This window comes from Perognathus longimembris, chromosome 28, assembly GCF_023159225.1.
Source record: "Perognathus longimembris pacificus isolate PPM17 chromosome 28, ASM2315922v1, whole genome shotgun sequence".
NCBI lineage: Eukaryota > Metazoa > Chordata > Mammalia > Rodentia > Heteromyidae > Perognathus > Perognathus longimembris.
In genome coordinates, this window is record NC_063188.1 from 600,233 (window position 1) to 627,914 (window position 27,682).

General features: G+C 40.3%; 1 protein-coding gene across 3 annotated transcripts in view; it reads left to right on the forward strand.

The window, feature by feature from the left end:
- The window catches only part of Gab3 (GRB2 associated binding protein 3), a 63,583-nt gene extending 43,760 nt beyond the window's left edge, over nucleotides 1–19,823 (forward strand). For 2 of the 3 annotated variants that reach the window (XM_048336362.1, XM_048336363.1), the window contains exons 7-11: nucleotides 2,030–2,111; nucleotides 3,259–3,361; nucleotides 14,699–14,815; nucleotides 15,934–16,043; nucleotides 18,790–19,823. In XM_048336362.1, the coding sequence (XP_048192319.1) occupies nucleotides 2,030–2,111; nucleotides 3,259–3,361; nucleotides 14,699–14,815; nucleotides 15,934–16,043; nucleotides 18,790–18,850 (473 nt within the window). In that variant the 3' untranslated portion in view covers nucleotides 18,851–19,823. Of the gene's footprint in view, nucleotides 1–2,029; nucleotides 2,112–3,258; nucleotides 3,362–14,698; nucleotides 14,816–15,933; nucleotides 16,044–18,789 lie in introns of those variants that run through there. The other variant, XR_007209377.1, reaches the window with a different exon arrangement.
- The last annotated feature ends 7,859 nt before the right edge of the window (nucleotides 19,824–27,682 follow it).

Here is a 27,682-nt window from a genome sequence, read left to right on the forward strand (position 1 = left end):
GACAATTTACCTCCTGCATTACCACTTTCAGGAAGCCTCTTTGTTCTGCTACACTTTATAGACCCACATAGTGGTAAAAGAGGGAGAAAGAAAAGGCAAGTCAAAGGGACTTCTTTATTCTTTCACGACCTCATCTTCTGACTAGGCTGTGTGAGTACATGGAAGCAATTGATACAGATGACACATATGATCTGTTCCCAAGGCTGCTAAGGCCCCTACTAACGCCTGTTCCATTGCAGTCCTACCCCCTTGAGTTTGAATCATACCACATTTGCCTATTTTGCAGAGCATTTTTCATATGTGTACTGCTGTCCTAAGCACTGGATGGTATGCAAATAAGAGGAAGAAAGGAGAATTATTCAGTGTGAGGGGAAGGAAGATATATAAAAAACACCTGGAAGAAAAAGAATTAGGAATTCAGTACTAAATACAAGTACAGACTCTGTCTTAGAGGTGCAGAGGAAATAACCATCCATTCTGATGAGAAACAGTTTCACAGGGGCCTATAACTTTCAAGTGGCTATTATTGTTTTGCTCAATTAATTTTGTATAGAAATTCCATCCAGTGGAACTTTCTGTGATGATAGAAATGTAACTATTGAACATGTGAAGTGTGGCTAGTGTGACTGAGGAACTGCATTTTATTTTATTTCAATAAATTTGGTCATATTGTGAGTATAAATAGCCATATGTGTCTATTGATCACTAGCAGAGAGAAGTTATTTGACTGACTTAGGGCTGGAACTTTAGCACATAGGTACAAAAGTGGAATCTTGTATGAGAAGGAGTGAGTTCTGGGATGAACTCCTCTCTGGAGTCCAGAGAGGAGAGAGTAGGTGGCTAAGTCAGGAGGTACTTGGTAGGTGAGCCTGACACCAAGGTATAGTTGTTGAGACCTCCTGGGAACTACATATAACTGATGTGCTCTTTCCAGCATAGCCATTTGCCCAGGCCAAGGCACCAAAGAAAATAATTGGGCAATGGGAAGGTCACTGTCGCAGGCTCTGGTGACCCAGAGTGGAATTAAGCAGTTGCTGTCTACACAGTTCAATGGATGAAGTAGATACCAAAGCAGTCAGATACCACTGGGGTCAAATACCAAGCACTTCTCTACATGCAGAGGATACTTCACTGAACAAATCCAAAAGGAGAACCCATGAAACCCATGACATAGAGTCTAATCCCGACTGGAAGTCAAGGGAGGGCTCTCTAAGGAGGAGAAATTCAGCTGAACTGTGAAGAAGAACCAGTGACATAGGGAAGAATGTTTAGGCAAAAGAATCTGCAAGTAGATGATGATCTGGAGATGGAGAGACTAGAACCTACCTCTCAGACATGTGGAGTGTCTGCAATGCATTTGAATTCCTCATAGTCAGAGATTTTGCTTGCTTGATTCATAGTACATCTAAAACACCTAGAATCATGCCTAACCAACACTGAGGTCTCAGAAATGTGTATTGACTAATGAACGGCCTTAGTTTTTGTACCTCCAGTGAGTAATGTGACCATTTGCTTGATAATTGTTTGTAAATTTGGGGTTAGTGTGATAAGAAAGTGGAATGTGGCAGTTTATTATAGTCTTCAGATTGTGGTCTTGAATCCCTGAAAACGAACTGCATTTTCTTTTTTTTTCTTCAAATTTTTATTATCAAACTGATGTACAGAGAGGTTACAGTTTCATACGTTAGGCAATGGATACATTTCTTGTACTGTTTGTTACCCTGTCCCTCATACCTCCCTCCCTCCTCCCCCTTTTCCTTCCACCCCCCCCACCCCCGGAGGTGTTCAGTTCACTTACACCAAACAGTTTTGCAAGTATTGCTTTTGTGGTTGTTTGTCTTTTTTTACCCTGTGTCTCTCAAATTTGGTATTCCCTTTCAATTTCCTACTTCCAATACCAGTATACACGGTTTCCAATATACTCAGATAACATTACAGCGATAGTGTAGGTACAACCACAGGAAGGTGATACAAGAACATCATCAATAATAGAAGCTACAGATACACAACGAACTGCATTTTCTTATAGCGCGGCCACCTCCCCTGGACCTGAGGAACCTCTCCACCATCCGGGAACATGCATCTCTAGCCAGGACCTGCACTGTGCCTTGGTAAGCTTCTGATAGCCACTTCCAGCCTTAGGTGAGCCTCATGTGATTGCAACCTGCTTCATGTTACCTAAACCAAAGGAGGGGCTGGGTTTATTATCCAGAGTCACAGGTGGTTTTTGTAGCACAAAAGATGGAATATGATTGGATTTCCTGAGATTCTGGAGCCAGGAATTGGATGGAGCACAAGTCATCTTCTCTCTCATTCTCTCATATCTTCTTGTCCCTTCACATCTTGTAAATCATCGGTCTTTGCAAAACTCTTTTTTTTTCTTGTGGCCAAAGATAGCTTTACTATAGTTCCTGAGCTTATTTATAGGCTTTAGTTTCAGTGCCAACACAAATGGGCTCTTTTTCAATCCAAAGTCAGATTTCCTGAGAAGAAAGAAATGTGAAATTCTGTCAAAATGATCAGCTATGGCACACGGGCAGGGCCAGTACTAGTAGCTGAGCTTCCAAAAGTCCAACTTTGTGAATGTAGCTTGAAATGGAAGCTCTCAGAAAAGGTGGGATATTTCATGTGTTGGATAGAAAAATCCAAAAATGAATCTTCAGTCACTTGTCCTACCATTTAGAAATTTCATTTTCAGAGTCCTGAGGCTGGCCCAGTAGTTTCCTGGTTCACTGCAAATGCCACAACGCACAATGACTTTGTAAAGCAGAATTCTGCAATGAGCTTTATTTTCAGGGAAAACTGCACAGATACCCACACTGTGTTTCTCTCTTCAAGAGTATGAAGGAAATTATCCCACAATCTTATTCTTGTCCTCTCAGAATGATGACCATACTTTCTTGCTTTTCCTGCTTACTCTGGAAGTAACAGACTCCAAAGAAGTGGGGCTTTTCCCTAAATAAGTGGGGGTATTTTGTGTTTTTTTTTCTGTTTTGTTATTGTTAACTGGTCTGTTTCTAGAAAGCTCATAAACTGTATCAGATTGGGGGCCTAGGAAAAAGACATTGTGAGCCACTTGCCCCAGAGTGGGCCAGAGCTGCTGCAAAGTCTCTGCTTCTTCAGAATTTGCTTGGGCCGGAAGGAAGTTGTGTCTGGAAGAGGAGGGCTCAAACCCCATGGGGCCATGTCAGTTCCTGGCTGCCTTTCAGAACAGCTGTAAGACATTGCCTTGACCTCATCTATATTTTTTGTTCTTAGCAATCGAACCAGCTTTCTCTCTCCAGAAAGAAACAGTATTAATTCTGCAAGATTTTTTGCCAATTCTGTTACCAGAGAAGAGGAAGAAAGCTACATCCAAATGGTAATCCTATATTTTTCATGTTCTTTTTCTTCTCCCAGTCTATAGTCTTGTGAGTTCATTATAAAAAAAACACATCCCTCAGAAATCTCTGTGCAACCTTAAAACACTCACTTGATTATAAAACCAGGTCACATCTTTTCTAGATTAGAAGTGAATCAATTTGAAGCTATTTTTCTTTCCTGCAGTATTCAGATCCTCATGCCATTTTGAGGCCACAGTATTTCAGGAGAACCCAGGTCTGAAGCCTGTGTTATGACAAAATGAAAATGTCGGCAATTCTTTTCATTGAGTCTGTGGTATCCTGTTTGACCCCAATAGGTTTGTAATTCCCTGGATGTCCAGAGTCTAGGCTGTGAAAAAGCACATATTAGAGGCTCACTTTTATAAGAACATCTGACTCTGAACCTTCCTGGTATGTCATAACCTCTGAAAACTAGTGTTATAGTGTAATTCTATAGACCTAGATGGATAGAGACACAGACATCTCCATCCTTTGATTAGCAATTCAGAGTTGAAGAGTGTTGCCGGGAATGTGGCCTAGTGGCAAGAGTGCTTGACTCGTATACATGAAGCCCTGGGTTTGATTCCTCAGCATCACATTTATAGAAAAAAGCCAGAAGTGGCGCTGTGGCTCAAGAGGTAGAGTGCTAGCCTTGAGCAAAAAGAAGCCAGGGACAGTGCTCAGGCCCTGAGTCCAAGGCCCAGGACTGGCAACAAAAACAAAACAAATAAACAGAGGTGAAGAGTGTTAATATCTACTTTCTACCTTGTTGTCCCTTCTATGCTCTTCATCTTGTATGCTATTAAGATAATAGGTTTTTAAGAATATTTTAGCACCTCTAGAAATTGGTGTACACTGTAGCTAGAACTGTGCCTATTCTTCAGTTTAGAGATATAGAGACATCTTAGGAAGGAGAGAGAGCAATGAAGGGGGTTATTCTGATGAATATGCAATGTATACATGTGTAAAATACCATGGAGAAACTTGGTACAATTAATATACACTAAAACAATAAATGCAGGAAAGTAAAATAGGCTCTAGGGAGGGTGAATATGGTTGAAGTACTTTACATGCGTGTGTCAAAATGGAATAATGAACCTTGTTGAAATTATTTGAAGAACGAGCAGGGGGATAAAGAAGAATGATAGAAGAGATGACATTAATGAAGTACATTGTATGCATATATGGCAATGTCGCTATGAATCTCCACTTAGCAACTAATGAGTGCTAATAAAAGTCGTTTTTAAGAAAATAAAATAAAAATTAAGAACTATCATATTAAATTCTAGATATAAGTTGAGTGTGAACTTGAAATTTTGAAAATAGATCTCAGGACAATGTTCATGGCATTATTACTATCTACTTTGGAGAAGACAGTCTTCTCCTATACAACAGAATAAAAGGCAATTGAAAATCCAAAATTTATGCTTTCCCAGAAAGCGATAATTAAATGCTTCATCTTGCCTTTTTATTTATGATAATCATGCTGTAAGTGCACTTAACCATATGCAGATGGAAAATGACTCATATACAAATCTTACACTTAGTAATGGCCCTTGGGAAACTTCTAGAAGAAAACACTTCTATAAAGGATACTGAACAGCTGTGCTTTGTCTCCAGAGAACAGAGAGGGGAAGTAAACCTAAAATATAATGGAAGCAAGTACGGAGTCATTCCAGACACCAGCAATTTACTTCTGATCTTTGAGGTTGTGAGAAAGACCAGAGGTTTCATTGACAATACAGTTAAGGATTCATTGCTTGCCTAAGTTTGTAGTCAGTGGCCAATGACTGTTTCCATTTCTAAGTAATACAACATAGCAGTTGGAGAGCTAAGAGCACCTGTTCAAGCTAGCTGTGAAATGCCTTGTACAATTGTTCATACAAGTGTTTTAGGCTGTCTTAGTTCATTTGATTGTGTTTGTTTAACTTTACAAACAAGATAGTTGCAAATTACTTTGATTTATTTTGTTTCTTTTATACACATTACTGCAATATGGTAGTCAGAAACTCATGATTTGATTTTGATTTTGTGCATACTTGTATGTGTTAAGTTGTTCTCTTGGAGGAAAAGTTTTGATCCAATTATTAAGCATTAAGGCCAGAGATTGAAATGTAACTTTTGTTTTATTGATCTACAAGTTCTCTCATAGCTCTAAAATGTTTGTGAAATTATAGGAAATCTTAAAAATAAACAAAATTTTAATGTGTTGTTTCTTCTCTATCAGTTTCTCAAACTTGTAATTTCAACAGTTTTGTAAGGCTTTTATAGTACAAGTCTAGACTCTTAAACCTCCCACTAAATTTTATCATAGTATTATAATACTTTTTAAAGTTTTTATACATAGAATAAAATTTATTCTCTTGTTATTCAGTTCTGAGTTTGAATACATATGAGTATGCATATGCACACACACAAACTTGTGCTACTTCTTCATAGCTACACCTTCTGTCCACTGCTAGTCCCTGGTAACCACTGATCTATTCTTTATCACTGTAGTTCTTGTCTTTTTGATAATGCCACATAAATAGACATAAATAGTACATTTGTGGCTGGGTTATTTCACTCAGAATAATGGGTAACATTCATCCAAATTGCTGCATATGTCGACAGCTTCTTCTTGTTTTATTGCTGAGTAATATTCAATTGTATGTATGGATGTACCACATTTTATTTATCTACCCATTGAAAGAGTTTTGGATTCCTTCAAGTTTAGAAGCCATTAAAATAATTATAAATATTCTTTTCTAGTACTTCAGAAATATATTTTAGTATAATATGTTATACCTAACATATTTAATATTTTAACTGTTTAGGCATACAATTCAGTGGCATTAAATACATTCACAATGTTTTATAGCCATCACCATGGTCCATCTTAATAACTTTTTCATCTCAAACAGATGTTCTCCTGCCCTCAAGGTCTAATATCTAGTCTACTTTCTTTCTCTGTCAATTTCCTATTCTAGGTCTTCTATAAAAGTGGAATCATACACTTGTCCTCTTGTATCTGCATTCTTTCATTTATCATAGTGTTTTTAATTTGTCCATATTAAGGTATATATCAGAATTTTATTCCTTAAATCTGAGTAATATTTAATTATATGAATACATCCATCCAATAATGGACATTTTGGTTTGATACTATAAACATAGAGGTACAGTGTATGTTTGTGTTCCTGCTTTCAATCTTTTGGATATATACCTAGAAGTGAAATTGCTGGAACATACGGACATTCCATGTTTAAATTTTTTAAGGAATCACAGTGGCGATACCATTTTACATCATGCCATCAATATACAAGGGCTCTGATTTGTTCTTCTCTTATACTTTCACCATTTATACCATCCCCATTCCATAACAGGCATAATAATCAACAGGAAGTAGCAATGTAATTGTGGTTATCATTTACATTTCTGTAATGACTAGTGATGCTAAGCATCTTTTCATGTGCTTCTTGGCCACTTGTTTTTATTTTTAGAGAGATACTTTGTTGAGTTGTTTGTTTTTTATTGTTGTTATTGAGTTATAGGAAATTCTTCTATATTATGAATATTAACCCCTTTTCATATGTATGCCTTGTAAAGATTTTCCATTTTTGTGGATCTTTTCAACTATGGAATTGTGGTACTTTCAGCATTTCTCTTATTCAAGTTTGCTTTAACTATGGAGTCTTTTTATGCTTCCATGCAAATTCATAAATTGATTTTTCTATTTCTTTGAAGAATGACATTGAGGTTTTTTTTTTTTTTTTTTTTGGCCAGTCCTGGGCCTTGAACTCAGGGCCTGAGCACTGACCCTGGCTTCTTCCCGCTCAAGGCTAGCACTCTGCCACTTGAGCCACAGCGCCGCTTCTGGCCGTTTTCTGTATATGTGGTGCTGGGGAATCGAACCTAGGGCCTCGTGTATCCGAGGCAGGCACTCTTGCCACTAGGCTATATCCCCAGCCCCTGACATTGAGGTTTTGATAGCAATTGCATTGACTTTGTAGGTTGATTTCACTTTTACAATATAAATTTTCCCAATATGTCAGCATGGGAGCTCATTCCTAGTATCTTCATCAATTTCCTTCTTTAAGGTTTTATAATTTCATTGCAGAAATTTCTTAGCACCTTGTTTAATTTTATCCCTAAGTGTCTTTGAGACTAAACATAATTGCTTTCCTGATATACTTCTCCACCTGTTCATTGTTGGTATATACAAAAATTACTGGCTTATTTTTATCATTCTACGTTGTGAAAAGTGTTCATGAGATCTGAAAGTTTTAGAGTGGAATCTTTAGTGTCTTTTGTCTTTTGAGTCATATTATCTGCAAATAGAGATACTTTTACTTCTTTTTTCACCATTTGGATCCCCTTATATTTCCTTCTCTTGCCTTATTCCTCTGGTGAGGGACCCAGTACTATATTTAATAAGAATGAACACTTTGTCTCATTGCTCACTTAGAGGAAATGATTTTAGCTTTTCACCATTTAGTGTGTATGATATTGACTGTATGTCGTATATAGGCTTTGTTATGTTCAGGCAATTTCCTTCTGTTTCTGGTTTCTTTAGAGATTTTTCTTATAAAAGGATGATTAATTTTGTCAAAAGGTTTTTTCTTAGATAACTTTGAATAACTGGAATGAAAGCAACTTAATTACAGTATGACTTTTTGATGTGCTGTTGAATTTGGTTTGCAAATATTTTATTGAAAATTTTTGGATCTATATTTATCAAAGAGATTGGTCTATATTTTTCTTTTTTATTTAAGTCTGGTTTTAGAATGAGTTAATACTTCATAGAATGAGTATAGCAACATTCCTTCTATTTCTATTTTATGGAATAGTTTGAGGAGTATTGGTACTATTTCTTCTCTAATGGTTTTATAGAATTCAACAGTGACTATAGCCTGGGGTTGTTGTTGTTTTTTTGTTAGCAGATTGTTGGATATTTTTTGACAATTTTTGTAATTGAAGTGATGTTGTCATGCTAATAAGACAGATAAACTAAAACCCTTTTAACCTTATTTGTTTTGGTTTTTGGACTGCAATCCTCCTACATGAATTTCTCTATGTCACTGGGTAAGACAGACACATACTACTACACTTAGCTATAGTGTTTCTCCTGTAGTTGGGATAACAGACTTGAAACCATTGATTGAGGCAGAGTTTCACAAACTTTTATGCCCATATTGGCTTTGAATAATGCGGAATATGAAAGAGGAATTCAATAAAGATATAGGAATCATTTTAAAGTATTGAAAAAGAGAACTAAAATTAAGATTCTGAAAATAAAAGGCTCAATAAGTCACATAAAAGATTTAAAGTGTAAAGCCTTTCCAATAGACTGGATAAAGTAGAAGACGCTTGAAGACAAGGCAAATGATTTAGAAATTCTGAAAATAATAGATAAAAAGACAAGAAACTGTACAGATTATATAAGACCTCTGAGTCTCCATTAAAAGATCAAACTTGGGAGTCGTATACATAGAAGAAGATGTAGATACTTAAAGGCAAATAATCATACTCAGTAAGTAATAACAATAGTTGCCCACATCTCGAAAACGAAACAACCATGTAGGAACAGGAGGCTTTTGGAACAGCAGACAAAACCAGAAAAATAAAACCCTTCCTATGAGCTATTGTACTTAAAATACTAAGTGTACAGAACAAAGAAAACATTGAAAGTAAAATGACAGTCATAGAAAATCACAAAGGCAAACATACTGGAATAATAGCAAACATTCCCCTGAAAATAACATGTTATTCTTCCTGAATACTGAAATGTATATATGCTGCATTTTCTTGACCCACTCAACCATTGTAATGCTTCTGAGCTATTTCCATACTTTGACTATTGTGAGTAGTGCTGCAATGAACATGGATCAACAGATGCCTTTATGGTGTCCTGACTTGCAATCTTTCAGATAAATGCCCAAGAGTAATATAGATCATTGTGTGTGTGTGTGTGTGTGTGTGTGTGTGTGTATACGTGCGTGTGCACGTGTATTTTTTTTAAGTTTTTTGAGGAATTTCCATACTGACTTTCATAGTGCTTACACTAATTCACATTCTTACCAACAATATATTAGGGTTCCTTTTTCCCCATGTCCTCACCAGCATTCATTGTTCATATTCTTGACCATGGCCATTCTGACTTCATGAAAGAGATAGAATTTCAGTGTTGGTTTGATTTCTGTTTTCCTTATGGCTACAGATGTTGAACATTTCTTCAGGTATTTATTGGCCATTTGTACTTCTGAGGAGCGCCTATTTAGTCCCTTTGCCCATTTATTTTTTGTCTTGTGACTTTTTAATTTCAAAATAATTTAATCCAAAATGCTGGTACACATGTTAGTTAGTTGCAGCAATAAAAAATTATACTTCATTCTCAAGGCTGTCAAGTGAGTCTCAAGATTAGCTACACCTCATAGGAGACTTAATAATTGTAGGTAAAAGGATGTAATTTGTAAATAGCTATTCAATATGTAAGTCTTCAGAGTTCAACCCTTTTAAAAAAACTGTAGAGTAATTGTACATATTTTAACCAAAAAGAAATTAAGTCTCTAAAATTTCTCAAAATCTCTTACATCTTGTTATTTTTAACCTCAATTTTTATTTACTATCATTAAGTATTCTATGAAGCAGTTTATGAATAAAGTGCTTCTTGATCAATGTCACCTTTTTCGGTGTTCTCAGTCATCCCTCCCAATCCACTCTTTCCCTCACTCTCTGAATTCTAATTTTTTCTCTATTCTTTAATTTAGTTGTTTCAAGGTTTCCAATCACATTTTAAGGTCTTTGATCCACTTTGAATTGATTTTACAATTTATATGCACAAGATGACAGACATGGATCCATTTTTAGATTTCTGCATATGAGCATCCCGTTTTTCTCAATACCATTTATTAAAGAGGTTTTTTTCCCCCAGATACATTTTGTGTCCTTTGTCAAAACCAGATGCTTTTGGTATATGGACTCATTCATTTGTGGATCTTCTAGTCTGTTTCATTAGTCTTCAGGTATGGTTTTGTGCCAGCACTAAGTTGTATACTATGACTCTGTAGTATAGTTTGAAGTCTAAACTTGTAATAGCTCCAGCATCGCTTTCTTTGTTGAAAACTGCTTGGACTACTTGGAGCCTTTTTCTGTTTCCATATTAATTTTGGATTGTTTTCTCCATGTCTGCAAAGAATGTCATCAAAATTTTGATAGCTATTACATTTAATTTATAGATGGCCTTTGGCAGTCTGGCCATTTTCTGTCTTTATTCTGCCAATCCATGAACATGGAATTTCTCTGCATCTCCTGGTGTCTACTTCAGTTTCTTTCTTCAAAGTTTTGTAGTTTCTATTGCAGAGGCCCTTCACCAACTTGGTTAGGTTTATTTCTAGGTATTTTTAGGTTATTAGGAATGGGATTGTTCTCTCAATTTTCTTTTACATATTTTCAATTATATAGAAATACAACATATTTTTGTGTTTATTTTATGTCCTGCTACTTTGTTGAAGATATTTATCAACCCTAGGAATTTGGGTGTGGAGTGTTTAGAGTCCACTAGATATAGGACCAAATCATCTACAAATAGGGAAAGTTTGACTTTTTCCTTCTCAATTTTGATTCTTTTATATTTTTCTGTAGCTTTATTGCTCTGGCTAGGATTCCAGTACTATATTCAATAGGAGTGGTGAGAGTGGGCATCTTTGTCTTGTTCCCAAATGACTTGAGATTTTCACCATTTAGTATGATATTTGTTATAGGCTTGTCATATATCGTCTTTCTTTTGTTGAACTATGAGGCTTCTGTTCCTAGATACTCCAGAGCTTTGGTTATAAAAGGATGCTGTATTTTGTCAAAGGCTTTTTTATGCATCTATTGGGATTTTTTTTGATTCTTGTCTTTAAATCTGTTATGTTTTTTTTGATTTGTGTATATTGAAGCATCCTTGCATCTTGACATGAAAGAAGATGTGGGGTATAGTTCTTCTTTGTGTTGTGTTCCTGTCCATTTGAGAGCTTCAATATTAGCTTCAAAGAACAAGTGTGGTAGTGATCACCCAGTTTCTGTTTCATAGAAAAATTGAATAGCATTGGTGTTAAAGGCCATATAAAATTGAGCTGTGAACCCACAGGATCATGCACTTTTCATTGGTGGGAGATCCTTTACTGCTATTTCAGTCTCATTGGTTTGTAATATCAATTTTTACTCAATTTTCCTGTTTGAGAAAGGTTTTCTAAGTCTTCCTTCATAATGGTCTAGACCTCACTAGTATCTGTTATAGTATCCCCCTTTTCATCTCATTTTATTTATTTGTGTGATTTCTCTTCTCCTTTTAATCATATTGGGTAAGGTTTTATCAATTTTGTTTATCTTTTCAAAGAACCAATTTTTAGTTTTCTTGATTCTTTATGTAGTGTTTTTAAATCTCTACTTCATTGATTTCTACCTTGATATTTATTCCTTGTTTCCATCTATTAGTTTGGATTTGCCTTGTTTTTTGTTTTTTTCAAAGAGCTTCAAGTGCATTATTAGAGTATTAATTTGAAATACATGTTGTTGATATAGGTGCCCATAGCTATAAACTTTTTATTTAAACTGCCTTTGCTGTGCCCCAAAGGTTCTGGTGGGTTGTATTTTCATTTTCATTGGATTCAAGAAAGTTTTGAATTTCCCCTGTTATCTTTAATTACCCATTCAACTTTAAGCAATGTGTTTGTTGTCCACTCCTCATGAGTTTGAATATTTTCTACAGTTGTAAAAATTTTTACTAATAAGATCTAATTTTATTCTGTATAGTCTTACAAGTTACGGGGGTTAACTTTTTCTACATTTGCTGAGAATGACTTTATGATCTTGAATATGGTCTATTTTGGGGACTGTTCCATAAACTGCCAAGAAGAATATGACTTCTACAACTGCTAGAAGTGTTCTGGAGATGTCTGTTGAGTCCAATTGGTTTGTAGTTTCATTTAAATCTGAAGTTTCTTTACTGAGTTTTTCCTGGGAAAGCTATCTGTGGGTGAGAGTGGGATAGTAACTATTTCTATGCAGCATTATAATTGAATTCTCATCCAATGACTTATGTCAAATTAAAGAACCAAAAGAAATAATGATTACAAAGTAAGGAGGAAGAAAAACCACAATTATTCATAAATGAAGGGATTGCTACCCAAAATACTTTAAATGAGCTACTTAGAAATAATTAGAATTAATCAAAGGCATTACTGAGATTAATTGATATAAAATCAATTCACAAAAATCAGTTGAGGGGCTGGGGATATGGCCTAGTGGCAAGAGTGCTTGCCTCGTATACATGAGGCCCTGGGTTCGATTCCCCAGCACCACATATACAAAATATGGCCAGAAGTGGTGCTGTGGCTCAAGTGGCAGAGTGCTAGCCTTGAGCAAAAAGAAGCCAGGGACAGTGCTCAGGCCCTGAGTCCACGCCCCAGGACTGGCCAAAAAAAAAAAAAAAATCGGGGCTGGGGATATAGCCTAGTGGCAAGAGTGCCTGCCTCGGATACACGAGGCCCTAGGTTCGATTCCCCAGCACCACATATACAGAAAACGGCCAGAAACGGCGCTGTAGCTCAAGTGGCGGAGTGCTAGCCTTGAGCAGGAAGAAGCCAGGGACAGTGCTCAGGCCCTGAGTCCAAGGCCCAGGACTGGCCAAAAAAAAAAAAAAAATCAGTTGAATGTCTACACAATGGTAAGAAATCAAAAGTAGAATTTAAAGAAAATAGACCATTTATAATAAAAACAAATTCTAGGTATTTAGTAATAAAAAATAAAAAAACATTATAGAGAAAATATTGACTACAGAAAAACTGGAAGGGATCTAAATAAATGAAATAGATTATATTTCTGAAGTGGAAGACTCAAATATTAGACTTGTATTTTACTAAACACCTAAGGGTGATTATTGAGAAACTTTGAAGCTGATTTGAATACTTATTTATTAAGGTCAAAGGGCCAAGTATAACCAAGGCATTCTGGAAGAATAGAGTGAGTGAATTTTTTCTTATTAACACCAGCAATAGTCAATGCAGTCCTTGAATAAAAATAGACCTGTATACTAATAGGATAAAAGGGAAAGCCCATAAATAGAAACCAAACCATAATATAGCTTGCTTGATGTATAAATGCAGACAGGCTCTATTACTGAGAAAAGAGCAATTCTTCACAAGATACAACAACAGGGGGGAATGATATAGTGGATATTGATCAAGATGCATTGTACTTATAAACTGACAGGTAAATGGTAATCCTTTGGTACAATAATTTAAAGTTAATAAAAATATAATTTATAAATAAATAAACTGAAAAAAACAACACAAAGGAACACACGGAAGCCAGGCATGGTAGTGAATGCTTGTAATCTCAGTATGCAGAAGGCAGAGGCTGGAGAATGTTTAGTGCCAGGCCAGCCTGAACTAGAGTGAGACCCTGTGTAAAGGAAAAATAATTAATTAGAAAAGGAAGAAAGTATATGTATGTTTGCCAATATATATTGGAATTAGTTCAAGTGAAACTGCTAATAAACATGAAAGTTAAAACTTGATCATTTTAGGAGACAACATGGAAAAATAAATCATAATCTAAGCTTAGACAAAGATTCCCTGAAGAAAACTCATGTCCAAAACACATAGGAAAAGACATATTAGAAGCATGAATGTTACCATTTTTAAAAAATGAAAAGGCAGGCCAGAGACTGAAATGGCCATCTGAATCTTGTATAACCAACATGTGCTTAGTCTCCAAAATATATGAGGAAGTATTCAAGATAAATAAGAAAAAAATACACTTCATTACAAAAATGAAGCTAAAATGCAAACAGAATGAAAACAATAAATGTTTCTTCAACACAAGAAAACATGCCCAAAGCAGTAAATAACTAGGGAAAATTAAAAAAAAAAACCTGAAACCCTGAGAAGATATTACTTTACCAAACATCATCGTTTGGAAAAAGGTATAAAGGTCTGACAATAACAATTGTTAACCAGGATGCAGAGTAGTATGGAGCATTTGAAATGCTTTGCCTAGAACTTTCATAAATGTACTGATCATCTCAAAAGTTAATCTATAAAAGTAGCATGGGCCTGTCAGATCCATAAAGGACATTCTTTTGTAAGGGAATTTTGGTAAACCCTCTCTTGTAATAGTAGGGTTTCATAGTAAATGCTGAACTGGCTTTATTGTCTTTGAAATGTATCTCATTCAGATGTTTGGTCAAGTTTTCTCAGGTCTCTTATGATCTGATGGCAGCTACTTGGATGAAGCCAAATGTGCCCTTCTTTCCCAGGAACAGCCTGCCTACACATCATTAACTGGAGTCCTGTGATATTGATTCCTAGGAGGAGCACAGAATGGTCAACTCCCTGAGCAGTGGTGCTCTTACATGGACAAAGAAATTCAGCCTAGATTATTTGGCTCTGGACTTCAATTCAGCGTCACCAGCTCCTGTGCAACAGGTAGGAGGATCTTGTGTTTGAGGCAATCACACATCTGCTTAGGTTTCCTTGTTACCAAACAAATACAGGTATGTGTAATGAAAAAAAATGTTTTAAAAAATCAACCCTAATCCTGTCTTCCACAGAAACTGAAATCCTGGGTATTTCCTTCTGGCATATATTTTTGATAAATGTATATATACAAAGATGATATATTCATGCTGTTCAAATTTTGGACCACAAAATTAATAGAAAAAAATCCTCAGGCAGAGATGAGAGTGGGGCAAGAGGCTCTCTAGGCATAGCAAGAGCCTGTTTAGGGAACATGTAAAACCTTAGTCTGGCTAGACTTTAAGGAATGATGCAAAGGAGACCTAAGTAGAAGCAGAGCCCCTTAGCAAAGGTCCTTGTACATCAGGTTAGTCAGTTTTAGCTCCACTAGATAGTATTCTCATCTGAAAAGTAGTGATCAGAAATAATAACACCTACATCAAGAACTGTTGTGAGGATCACTTTCATTGTACCAATAAAGGCGATCCTAGCCAGTAATATCAGTAAGTCATGGAATGAATGAATGCTAAGTCAGCACATGATGCTTATGTCTAAAAATCTGCTGTTAGATGGAGAAAAGCAATTCACTGAATAGAATATATAGCTTGGTTCCATTTGTGTGTTTTGTCCCCAAAACCTGAACTGGTACTCAAGAAAAGGTGGTCAAAAGGATGGGAGCAACAAGAACAAAAGACACATCAGTCAGTTTACGTTCAGAACAACCTATGAATCTCAGCTGCTTTGAACAACAAAGGCTCTTTTAGTTGTTGTTCATGAGAAAGACTACTTCAGACTAGGCCTTTGTGTTCCAGGTCATCTTTGACTCAGGGTTCTTGGAAGAGGAAAAAGTGAGTGAATACCAGGAAGCCTCTTTTCTCCTTACGATTGGCATATGTGACTTCAACTCACATTCTTTTGCTCAAAGCAAGTCAGAGCTACAGAATGTTACACACATACACAGACACATTATGTTTCCATAGAGAGGAAAGGAAAATATTTAATGACAATGTAATCTACCAAAGAGAGGCAGCTATTGTCCTGAATTATTAAGTTAACATATAATGGAAACTTTTTGGTTCCCTCCTCAGAAACTTCTTTCAGAAGAGCAAAGAGTAGACTATGTCCAGGTGGATGAGCAGAAGACACAGGCTCTCCAGAGCACGAAGCAGGAGTGGACGGATGAAAGGCAATCCAAAGCGTGAGAAGTGTGGGCTTGAGTCAAGTGTGCAAGAGGGAAATGTGGGGCTCGGTTTGCTTTTTCTTTTCACGGAAAACACACCAATGGGCGACACAGTTGAAAAAAAAAGAATATATAGTTTTGGTAGTCTTGGCAAACATCTTTAGGAGAGAGAACTTGTTTAAGCTTTGAATGGAGAAAAACAGCGTGGCAGCTTCCTCCCAGAGAGAGATCTGAAAGAGTCTAGCCCCCAGATCCCTGTGCTGCGCCCTGTAGCAGACAGTTCACTTCTTCAGCCTCAGGGATGCTTGCCGTTGGCTCCATAGTCATAAGAGGAAGAGATGGAAAATTCCACATTCACAAACTGAGAAATAAAAAATTGCATCCATTCAGGAAGGGTAGGAACAATTTTTTAAGACTTGGGAGAACATTATTCTAAATATTCTGTTTTAAAATTTTCAAACACTATTTGGAGCAAAGGTAGAACCAGTATTGCTACCAACAGTATGACATCATTTGCCTTCAATACCTAAAATTATGTCCTGTCTCCTGTGCTTTGATTGGAATCATAAATCATCCTGACAACAGGGCCCCTGGAGACCCTGGTCGCAGCCCTTGAAGACACAGTTGAGGAAATCAAGCATAGCACTGTTGGCAGAATCCATACTCTTTATCTAAAGACTTCATCAGGCCAATCATTTCTGTTCCTGAAGACATATAATTCAAGTGATGGGCAATAGGGCCCAGGCTTCATGATAAGCATATCAGATAACATTGATGGCTCTAAAGACATTTTGTTTAAGCTTGCTATTTCATTGCTGTTGGCCTTTTCCCAGCAGTCAAACTCATCACCTCATCCCTTCCCCTAAAAGACCTCAGAGTCTAGGCATGGCAAAGACTGATGCTCCCACATTGAAGAAAAGAAAGCTAAGAGGGAACAATGTAGCCCAAAATCACTGATAGAGCTAAGACAAAGTTAGGTTTAGAGATTGTCTAGTTTGCCAATTTGCTCATTCTGCTATCTCACACCACCTCTGAGGATTTCAGGAGGGAAATACATCAGTAGGGTCAACCTTGGAGACATAGAAAATATCTGCAGACAGAAGATGAGCCACCATCCCCTCTCCCTTTCCTAGGGACCTGAAAAGATACTTTGATACTTGAAAGATATGTGTGTCCAATGAGGAGCTCTGTGCAATGTCTAACTGGAATTCTAACATCATCAGTATTAACAATTAGAAATAACTCCTTGTGGTCAGTCTAAGATCCATTGTAGGCCAAATTGTCTCCTATGCAATCAATCGACTTCCCTGCCAGATAAATCGTTGCCACCTCCGGGAAGATATAAATTGTCCCTGGTTATCCTATGAAGGGCCAGAAAAAAATAATAAGTTCCACTGTCAGGTTTCCTGACTAGTTTTTCCCTTCTGGAGAAACAATCCAATCCTGACAGTACAAATTATCCTGCTTTCTAAGGGGATATTGTCACCCTTTCCTTTATGGGTTTCATGGGATCTATGAAATCCAGAATGAAGGACTCAGTTAGACATGGAGTTTTATTTAATGCCTCTTTGTATTCTTCTGAGTATCTATAACCAGATGACATATTTGAACAACTGAGAAACAAACAAACGAAGTGTCAAATATGAGAATGAATCAGATAGGCAGCTCTATGATAGTAGATAGCTGGGGCAATTGTAGGCTTTGCCACAGAGTTTGAGAGTTTTAAACTGCCCCAAAGGTAAGTAAATATCAGAATCTTAAGAGCTTTGACCATATAAGAAGTTACTTTGACTTTCAAAGCAGTGACACTATTTTCTTCAGGTGGCAAAGTTGGGAGAAATATCTAAATACTTTAAATTCAGGGTTCTTAGTGATCCTAGTCAAGGCCCCTGTCACAGCTTATAAGGAGTTGACAACTTCTCTATGTGACTGATGCAAAGTTACAGGATCTCAGGCAAGAAGCAAGAGCTGCAGACTGACATTTCTCACAGATAGTAGCTTCCCCAAGTGTGAGGCACTTGCTTTTTGGATCCTTGATTACCTGGCAAAGTCTGATGCACAAAAGCTATGGGCCCAAGTGTCAAGACCCACACCAGATTGAAGATGGAAGAGAAATTGCCAGTAGTGAAATGTCACTCAACTAATGAGAGAGAGAGGGAGACACAAAAAAGGAGAAATTTCTTCCCTACAAAATATTTCCAGGAATATATTTATGCCATGAAGCAATATATACATGAGTAGTATGGCATGTTTGAATGTGATTAATTAAAAACAGGAATGCTCTAAATAGTCACTGTCTACATTAAAAGTATGGAAAACAATAGAGTTCAGTATAATTTTTTAAGTTGGGATCATCCTTCATTTCCAAGATATAGGCAGTTATGTTCTGCTTTGATCAAACTCCTAAAGAATGGCTATGCAAACGTACAATGTTTCAGTGAAATGAAACATGGGTAGTTTTTCAGCTGACAACAGCGTATGTGCTCCTGAGAAAAACTCCATTAACCTTAAAGAATGCCAGCTGAATCTTGTTTTCTGGTGTAGACAGTCTATGTATATAAGACAGGACTGTGCTACGGACCATGGACCTGGTGTGTGTTGCAGAAATGAGAGCAGAGACCATTATGATCACACACATGGCATGTCTGTACATAGTGCAGTGGATACCTTCCTGAAAGATGTGTGAATCAATACAACAGAGCAATGCAGCAATTAATCCCACATTGTTTCTTGTAGCTCCTTTTTTGTTCCATTTCTGGTGCAGGATGGAGAACAGAAGGGTCTCAGCCTGCAAGTTGGGAAGGCCAAAAACCCAGGAATTCTGAGAAGTTAAACTTTCCTTGGGGAAGAAGGAGTCCTGAGCCCAGCACACAGCCTAGCCATCAAGGCACAAAGCAACCCACTTGGAGTTACTGTATGAGCCACTTCATTGTAAAGCAAATGTCACTTGAATCATGACCTACAAGTCTAAGTACAAACTGAAGGTTCCTCTCCAGCCTGTTTTCCTTCTCTTAATAGTCTTCTCAATTCCCATTCCTACCATATCTGTACCTACAATCACACCAATTTTTCAAAAAATCACTTTGCTTCTTACTGTTTTGTTTCTGGAATTAATAAAGGTCTTATAAGGGAAAATAATGACTTAAGTTCTCTTTAATTTGTTTGAAGTGATGACATTCAATATAAATGAGGAGGACCATGTTTAGAAAGCTGAGTGTTATAAATAGGCTTTATTACTGTTTTCAAGTACACCAAATTTAACTGGACTCATGTGCAATGACCTACACAAAATTTGGCTGCAAATAGTTGAGCAGGTGGCTTAATTAGTAATGTAGTATATTTGCTCAGCCAAACAATATCTTGACATCCTTTTCCTCCTTCAGAAACTAGCTTCAATAATTAGCAGGAAAATCTACTGCTCTTCCTGACACTACATATAGCATGACCTTTGTCCTCCATTTTTACATGAGCAAAACAGGAGCCCTAGGCCTGTCTCTCCCCTGGAATGATCTCTTTCACTTGTACCTCCCTTTTCTTCATGGCCAAGGCTCCTAGCAGCCCTGGGTTCTATGTCAGTGGCATCTCTAGGCTGTGATACATGTTAGAAACTGGGCTCCAGTTTAGAGCCAACAGGCTAAAGGTATAGAGAAGACAACCATGACTAGTACTGGTGCTGAAAGAAAGAGAAACCACTGGTCAGTATAAGGCCAACTGTAAACACTGATATACATGTTCCAGAATAGATTGGCCCACAAAGCAGACCAGAGAAACAGGAACCTCAAAATGTAAGTCAATTGCTCTCTGAACCCCTAGCCTCTTATGTGGTGGTCCTGTTACTCTTTCTGTTTTCAGCTTCCTGTTTAGCTTTTATTTCCCTTTATCTTAAATTACATTTTATTACAATGATCTCCATTGTGCCACTTATTTTTTATATTTGGTTTTATCTTCTACTATTAAAAGAGGGTAGTGCTTAGTGTAAAGTGGCTCCCACAGCATATAAAGCAAAAACTCAAACCCTCATATCCACAAAAGTTCATGTATGACAGAGGGAGCATTGGGTAGGGATGAATATGCTTTTTTTAAGCTACAGTTTCATGGTTTTAGTAAAAGCAGAACTCAGTGATTATTTAAATTCATTTTTTAGAATTAGGAAAAAAACAAGGGGCACTCAGGAACTCAGGAAGCTCCAGAACAGGATAGCCTTCCCAGCACAAGGTGCCACATTATGACATCCCAGTAGACAAAATGAAGTCCACTGTGTCACCACACATAAACACCAGTTCTAGGTGAATCTCAATGGAAAAAGCGGAATGATAAAGTTTAGTTTTTCTTCTGCTTTGGTAGACCCATTTTGCTTGTTTTATCTTTAAGTAGTTGTAGAAAGGAGTTGCCCTTTAACAAAGCAGTTTATGAAGCCAATGCATCATGATCAATGTTGCCCCTTTTAACACTTTCACCCATTTTGCTTCTGTTCAGTTGTTTTTGTTTGTTTCTTGGACAGATCTCTACTTTCATTTGTTTGCCTTCATATTAAAGCACAACCTATGTTTGTGTTGAAATCTCAAATTATTTCACTGTCTTTACAATTCAAATCATGAAAATTATCATTTCCTTTGTATACAATACACATGTTGTTTATTTAAAGTTATGCAAACATTTTAACCTAGAGTAATAAACCTTATTTTATGACTATTTAGTGCTTATAAAATAATCTTTTTTCATATAGGGAAATAATTTCTTAATGAGACTTTTTATTGATTTTCAAAATCTGTGCTATAGAACTCAGAACAGTGGTTGACTGTACTGTAGAAATTATTATTGTAAGAAAGAGGCATAAGAACTTTCAGGGTTGATGAAAATGTTCTGTATCTCATTTTGAGTGGTGGATACATACATTTTATCAATCTGTAAATTAAATATCTATGTATTCACTGCAAGTAAACATGAAGTTAGCATGAAATACTCCAGGGCATCAGAAAACTATTATAAGGAAAATGACTAGAAAACTATTAGAAGATGCAGCTGGGTGCTTGGGGCTCATACCTATAAGCCTAGTCACTTGCAAGGCTGAGGTTGGGAAGACAGTGGTTCCAGCCCACCCAGGAAGGTTCATAAGACCCATATTTGGACACAGTGTCATGCACTGTTATTCTACCTACAACAGGAAGCCTGAAATAGGTGGATCACAGTCCAGGCACACACCTGGAAAGGAAGCAGCTCAGTGGTAGAGCCCCTGTTTGGCAAGTGCAAAGCCCTGAATTCAAACTCCAATACTGCCAAAAATTAAAATTCGGGCTGGGGATATGGCCTAGTGGCAAGAGTGCTTGCCTCGTATACATGAGGCCCTGGGTTCAATTCCCCAGCACCACATATACAGAAAATGGCCAGAAGTGGCGCTGTGGCTCAAGTGGCAGAGTGCTAGCCTTGAGAAAAAGGAAGCCAGGGACAGTGCTCAGGCCCTGAGTTCAAGCCCCAGGACTGGCCAAAAAAAAAAAAAATTAAAATTCATTACTTTGGATATGGAAGACTTGCAGCCACAGAGCATAAAACACATAAAACACACAAAGCATAAAAAGATTTATTCACACTGACAAGTCAATTCAATTTAACATACTTTAATGATCATCTATTATACAACACATATTCTTATTGGACACTGAGGCTACATAAGTGAAATAAAAGTATCTTTTATTGTGGAGTTTATGTTCTGGCAGGATGTGGTAGTCACTGTTGGTACTCCACCTAAAACCTCTGAGACCTCTTTTTCCTGTTTTATATTCCTCTTCCTAGATTCAGATACTTCAGACAGCTCACATCTCTCAGATTTCTCTTGCAGAAGAGCTCCTAGCTCAGGCTCCTTTAGCTTCTGTGGCTTTAAAAGCAAACAGCTGGAAGTACCTCAGATTGATTCTCCATGCCCTCCATTCTGAGTGGTGCAGCATTACCAAATCCTAGCTCCATTACCTCATTAGAATAAACTATAAATAGGAATTATACCCTAGAGTTCTCCTGTATGAACTATCAAATCTATCTTCCATTTGGGATTACACAATCACTTGGATTCTTCCTATTCGATGTTGTCACCCTAAGGGAAACCTAATTCTAGTACATTGTCTTCTTGAAAAGTGGACACAATTATATTTTCTGTCCTGTGTGCTGCTCCAGAATCTAGCCACTTTGCAATAAAAGGGTCAGGATATATCCCCTCCTCTAATACAGATTAGGCAGTGAATGCTTTGACCATTATCAAAGAGTTCTGAAGCAGAGTTATACAAAATGACAGAGCTTCCTCTTGGTTGATTTCTCCTTCCCCATATCTCTTGTTTCTATTTTCTCTGTCTCTCTGTCTCTGTCTCTCTGTCTCTGTTTTTCTGTCTCTCTCTGTCTTTCTACCTTTTAAACCCAGGCATCATACAGTGAGGAGAAACAGATGAAAAGAAACGAAGACTCCTCCTTCAGACACTTTTAAGTGGTCTTGACTATGTTCACACACAAAATTCCCCACCATGTCAGTATCACCTATCAGGAATAGACTCCTCCAACTTTTTGTATTACGTAATGCAAACATTAAGCTTACCTCTAGTGACTTCCCAAATTGATGATGAATGTACAAAGTAAATGATTCATGTTTCTTAAGTCACTAAATTTAGAGATGTCTGTTATGTCACAATAGTTTTTAGACCATGCTGAACACAGGTGAGAGAGAAAGTATAAAGCAAATTTATATGCCATACTATATTATAGAAGGCAATGGCTTTATATGCTTCACTATACATTCATATATATTAAACCATCCTTGCATTCCTGGAATGAAGCCAACTTAATCATGATGTATGAGGTTTTTTGTTTTTTTTTAATGAGTGTGTGAAGTTGGTTTTCAAGAACTTTGTTGAGGATTCTGTGTCTGTGTTCATAAAGGAAATTGATTCACAGTATTTTTTATATCCTAATCTGGCTTTATTATCAGAGTAAGAACATGAGTTTGGAAGTGTTGTGTCCCTTTGTGTTTGTAGAAGAGTTTGAGTGGCATGGATTTAGTTTTTCTTTAAACATCTAGTAGAATTCAACAGTGAAAATATCTGCTGAAACTAGATCCTCTCATCCTATCCCAAAACAAAAACAAAAAAAAACCAAATCAAAATGGATTAAAGGCCATACTATTAGACCTAAAACTGAAAGTACTATAAAACAACAAAGGAAAAATACTTCATGATATGAATAGAGAAGAAGACTCTCTTAGAAAGAGTCTAATGGCTCAGTAAATAAAAAAGGTGACAAATGGAATTGGATGAAATTAAAGATTCTGCACAGAAAAGCAAATAACATAATGGGAAATATTTACCAGCTATTCATATGACAGGAAATTCATATCCAAAATATGTAAAACTAGACACCAAAAGACCAAATAACCCAATCAATAAGTGGGTAAATAAAGTGAAAGATACTTCAAATGAAGAAATATGTGAAAAAATGTTCATTCTAAGCCATCAGGAAAATGCATATCAAAAGTATGCTGAGATCCTACCTCACAACAGAATGACCATCATCAAGAAAAATTTAAATAATCCCAGCTACTCAAGAGACTGAGGTCTAAGGATGAAGTGAACCAGGACAGACTCTTATCTCCACTTAACCACCAGAAAACTGGAAATGGTGCTGTGGCTCAAAGTGGTCACTATCCTTGAGTGACAAAGCTCAGAGATAGTGCCCAGGCCCTGAGTTCAAAGGGTCAACAAAGAAAAAAAAGGTTAAGTAGAACTCCATATGACACAGCCATATCATTTCTGGGTACATAACCAAAACAATCAAAGTAATTTTTAACATAGAGATATTTACATGCCATGTACATTGTAGTAATATGAGCAATAGTCAAATTTTGGGGTTTGGGGCTGGGGTTATGGCCTAGTGGCAAGAGTGCTTGCCTTGTATACATGAAGCCCTAGGTTCGATTCCTCAGCACCACATACATAGAAACGGCCAGAAGTGGTGCTGTGGCTCAAGTGGCAGAGTGCTAGCCTTGAGCAAAAAGAAGCCAGCAACAGTGCTCAGGACCTGAGTTCAAGCCTCAGGACTGACCAAAAAAAAGGGGGGGGAGGATCAACCCAGGTGCCCATCAATAGACTAATGAGCAAAAAAGTTGGCATGGATATTCATGAAATGACAAGCCTATTGTGTAACAATGCACAGGATTTGGTGTTGAGTACACAAAAGGAGCATACTTGAAAAGCAAATCCTGTAGAGGCTTGGAACCTAGGGGGATTGTGGGAGGGGGAGACTTGATTGTTGTTTTTTGGAATAAGATTGGTAATGAAAACATTAATGGCTTACTGGAAAGCAAAACTCTTAAAAAGCAACTGTGTAAAATTCTTATGACTGGGGCTGGGGGTATAGCCTAGTGGCAAGAGTGCCTGCCTCGGATACACGGGGCCCTAGGTTCGATTCCCCAGCACCACATATACAGAAAATGGCCAGAAGCGGTGCTGTGGCTCAAGTGGCAGAGTGCTAGCCTTGAGCGGGAAGAAGCCAGGGACAGTGCTCAGGCCCTGAGTCCAAGGCCCAGGACTGGCAAAAAAAAAAAAAAAAATTCTTATGACTGACTTTAGACTTCTCTTCATTTTCACATTATATTTTGCCAAATCCCATTCTATTCTAGTGTTTGAAGCTCTAAGAGGTACATTGGTTTATTACATAGACTGCTGTTGGCCTTTTACTGCAGTATCTTTTCCATGATTGTGTCCATTCCTTTCTATGCTCTGTTCCTTTCCCAGATTTATAGGTACCGTCTCTACAGATGGCAGGGTGTAGTGTTCTGCACTACAGAACAAAGAAAGAACAGAAAGATACTTAAGAGAATGGGGACATTCTGAATATTTTCTGTTAAGGGATCAGTGAGCTGTGTCGAGAACAGCATCTCCTCTCAGGGGAAAGCTTTTACACCTCCAGCTCTGAAGTACCACAATTCTGTGGTCTTATCAGGGGGTCTGAGGGAGTGCCCCTGAGGGTGTTCCCAGTAGAGAGCATAGCAGCTGCGATGTGCCCCGTCTCTCCCCATGGGCCTGTTGCATGTCCCGTCTCCATGGGCCTGGAGTCTGGAAGCTTCCAGCGTCCTGAGGTGGTGGGAAGTGCCAGCCTGGGCCTAGGCTGCCACCCCTCCCCCACCATATGCAGCTAGCTATACAGCCTCAGGTCCCCAGTGACCCAACACCACAGTGACAAATAATGATGTTCTCAGGACGCCAGCCCAGGCCCCAGGGCAGGCCCGAGTGCTCCTAGAGACAGGGACTGGAGGCAGCTCCCTGCGTCACAGGCCGAGTCCTAGGGGCTGGACCACATGTGGGGGACCCGAGGGATGGATTGGCCTACCCATGGTCGGAGGCAACCCGCTCCGTCCCAGAACTGGAGGACAGCGGGTGCGTCACTAGGGAGGTCCCGGGTTCGAGTGTTGTGCGGGCACTGATGGAGTCTCCCGTGCCTAGGAGCCGTGATACAGCGCAAAGGCTTGGCGGACGTGCCTCAGAGGGCAGTGGCCCGTGGGGAGAGTGCGGGGTGCAGGCAAGGCCTGTGCATGCAGACTCTGTAGCTCGAGAGACGTCCCTGCAATAGGGCTGGGCTTCCTCAAGACTCAGGCGCCCTCTCCCCCTCCCCCGCGAGGGCGCTGGGACCTCACGAATGGGCCAATTTGGAGGAGCCTGCAGAGCCAGCAAGCTCGAGGCCGCACAGGAGGTCAGGGGAGGAACCTTGGCGGGAAGGCCTGTTGCCGTGGCAACCCGGGAGGGGCCCCGGAGCCTAGGAGGGTCCTGATTGGGTGGAAGCAACTCCTCCCCGGTGGGCGGGGCTGCGCAGGCGCCCTGGGCATCCCCTAGCACGTGCGAGCAGCGCCGTTTCCCACGGTACTTGCTGCCGCCGCTGACTGCGCACGAAGATGGCGGGTGCGGTGGTGTCAGCCCTCAGCCAGCTGGACCTGACGGAGGACGAGGACGGGGCAGCCATGGCGGACGAAGGCCAGAGCGGCGGCGGCGGCGGCGGGGCTGGCACGGGGGCTTCAGCCAGTCCGAAAGAAGAGAGCGAGCGAGGCCAGCGCGGCGCCCTGGCGCCCGAGGGCCAGGCGGGCGGCGGCAGGCCTGCGTCCGAGGGTGGCCAGCGCGACGACGGTGCCCAGAGCGGCCCGGAAGGCGCGCCAGGCCGCGCTGCGGAGGGCAGCCCCGAACCCAGGCGCCGTGGTGGGGAAGGCGCGGGGGGCGCGGCCGCAGGCCCCACGGCCCAGGCCGAGCCAGGGGCCCCCACAGCCGGGGGAGAGGCCGCCCCCTCCCCCCTAGGGCCGGGAAGCCTCCTGGAGTTGTATCCTTCCCAGATGCCGCCTTGGCACCGTGGTGGGGACAGGAGCCGGGGAGCGAGGTCCAGGGACGGCTTCTGCAGGCGGCCTGAGAGCAGGCTGCCCACACCCTGGGGAAGAAACGGACGGTGGGAGGGGCACCATGGGCCAAGGCCCCACCGGGGCGGGCGTGCCCTGAGGGTGGCCAAGGCCCCACCGGGGCGGGCGTGCACTGAGGGTGGCCAAGGCCCCACCGGGGCGGGCGTGCACTGAGGGTGGCCAAGGCCCCACCGGGGCGGGCGTGCACTGAGGGTGGCCAAGGCCCCACCGGGGCGGGCGTGCACTGAGGGTGGCCAAGGCCCCACCGGGGCGGGCGTGCACTGAGGGTGGCCAAGGCCCCACCGGGGCGGGCGTGCACTGAGGGTGGCCAAGGCCCCACCGGGGCGGGCGTGCACTGAGGGTGGCCAAGGCCCCACCGGGGCGGGCGTGCACTGAGGGTGGCCAAGGCCCCACCGGGGCGTGCGTGCCCTGAGGGTGGCCAAGGCCCCACCGGGGCGGGCGTGCACTGAGGGTGGCCAAGGCCCCACCGGGGCGGGCGTGCACTGAGGGTGGCCAAGGCCCCACCGGGGCGGGCGTGCCCTGAGGGTGGCCAAGGCCCCACCGGGGCGGGCGTGCACTGAGGGTGGCCAAGGCCCCACCGGGGCGGGCGTGCACTGAGGGTGGCCAAGGCCCCAGCAGAGAGGGCCTCGTGGCGAGGCAGGGAGTCATCCGTGCCTGGTAGGACTGCAGGTGTGTGGAGGGCTGCAGCTCCGGGCGGGGGCCTGGGGTGCTCAGGGTGGGCGCGGCACGCTCTCCAAGTCAGGCCTCTGGAAGGTGAGGAGGTCTGAGGCAGGAGCAGAGGCAGCCGCGGATGGATGGTGCCTTAACCCTGTCTTCCTCTAGCTCGCTGATGGTGCGGTTTGGATCCCCTCTGCAGGCAGAGATGGCCCACAGGGCCCTGCTCACGTTTGCCCAACGTCAGGAAGTGATGGTGCACAAAGAGCTCACAGTGGCTGGCAGTGTGTTGACTGTGTCAGTTCTAGGAGAAGCTGGAGCGGGTGGCGCTGGGTAGTGGGAGGCCGTCTGCACTCTGTGGGTGCCATGTGGAGGCCCGGCTGGGTTAGGTGTAAGCAGGGTGGGGAGGGGCTGCCCTGCCTCTCCAGAGTTCTCCTCCTCTACCTGATGGTTTTTCTCCCCCTTGCTTTTAGTAAGTGGACGGCTGAAGACCTCGTTCAGTTCCACATTTCGGTCAACAAGTTCCTGGACCTGTTTTGTGTTGTGATGAGGAACATTCGACGCTTGGAAA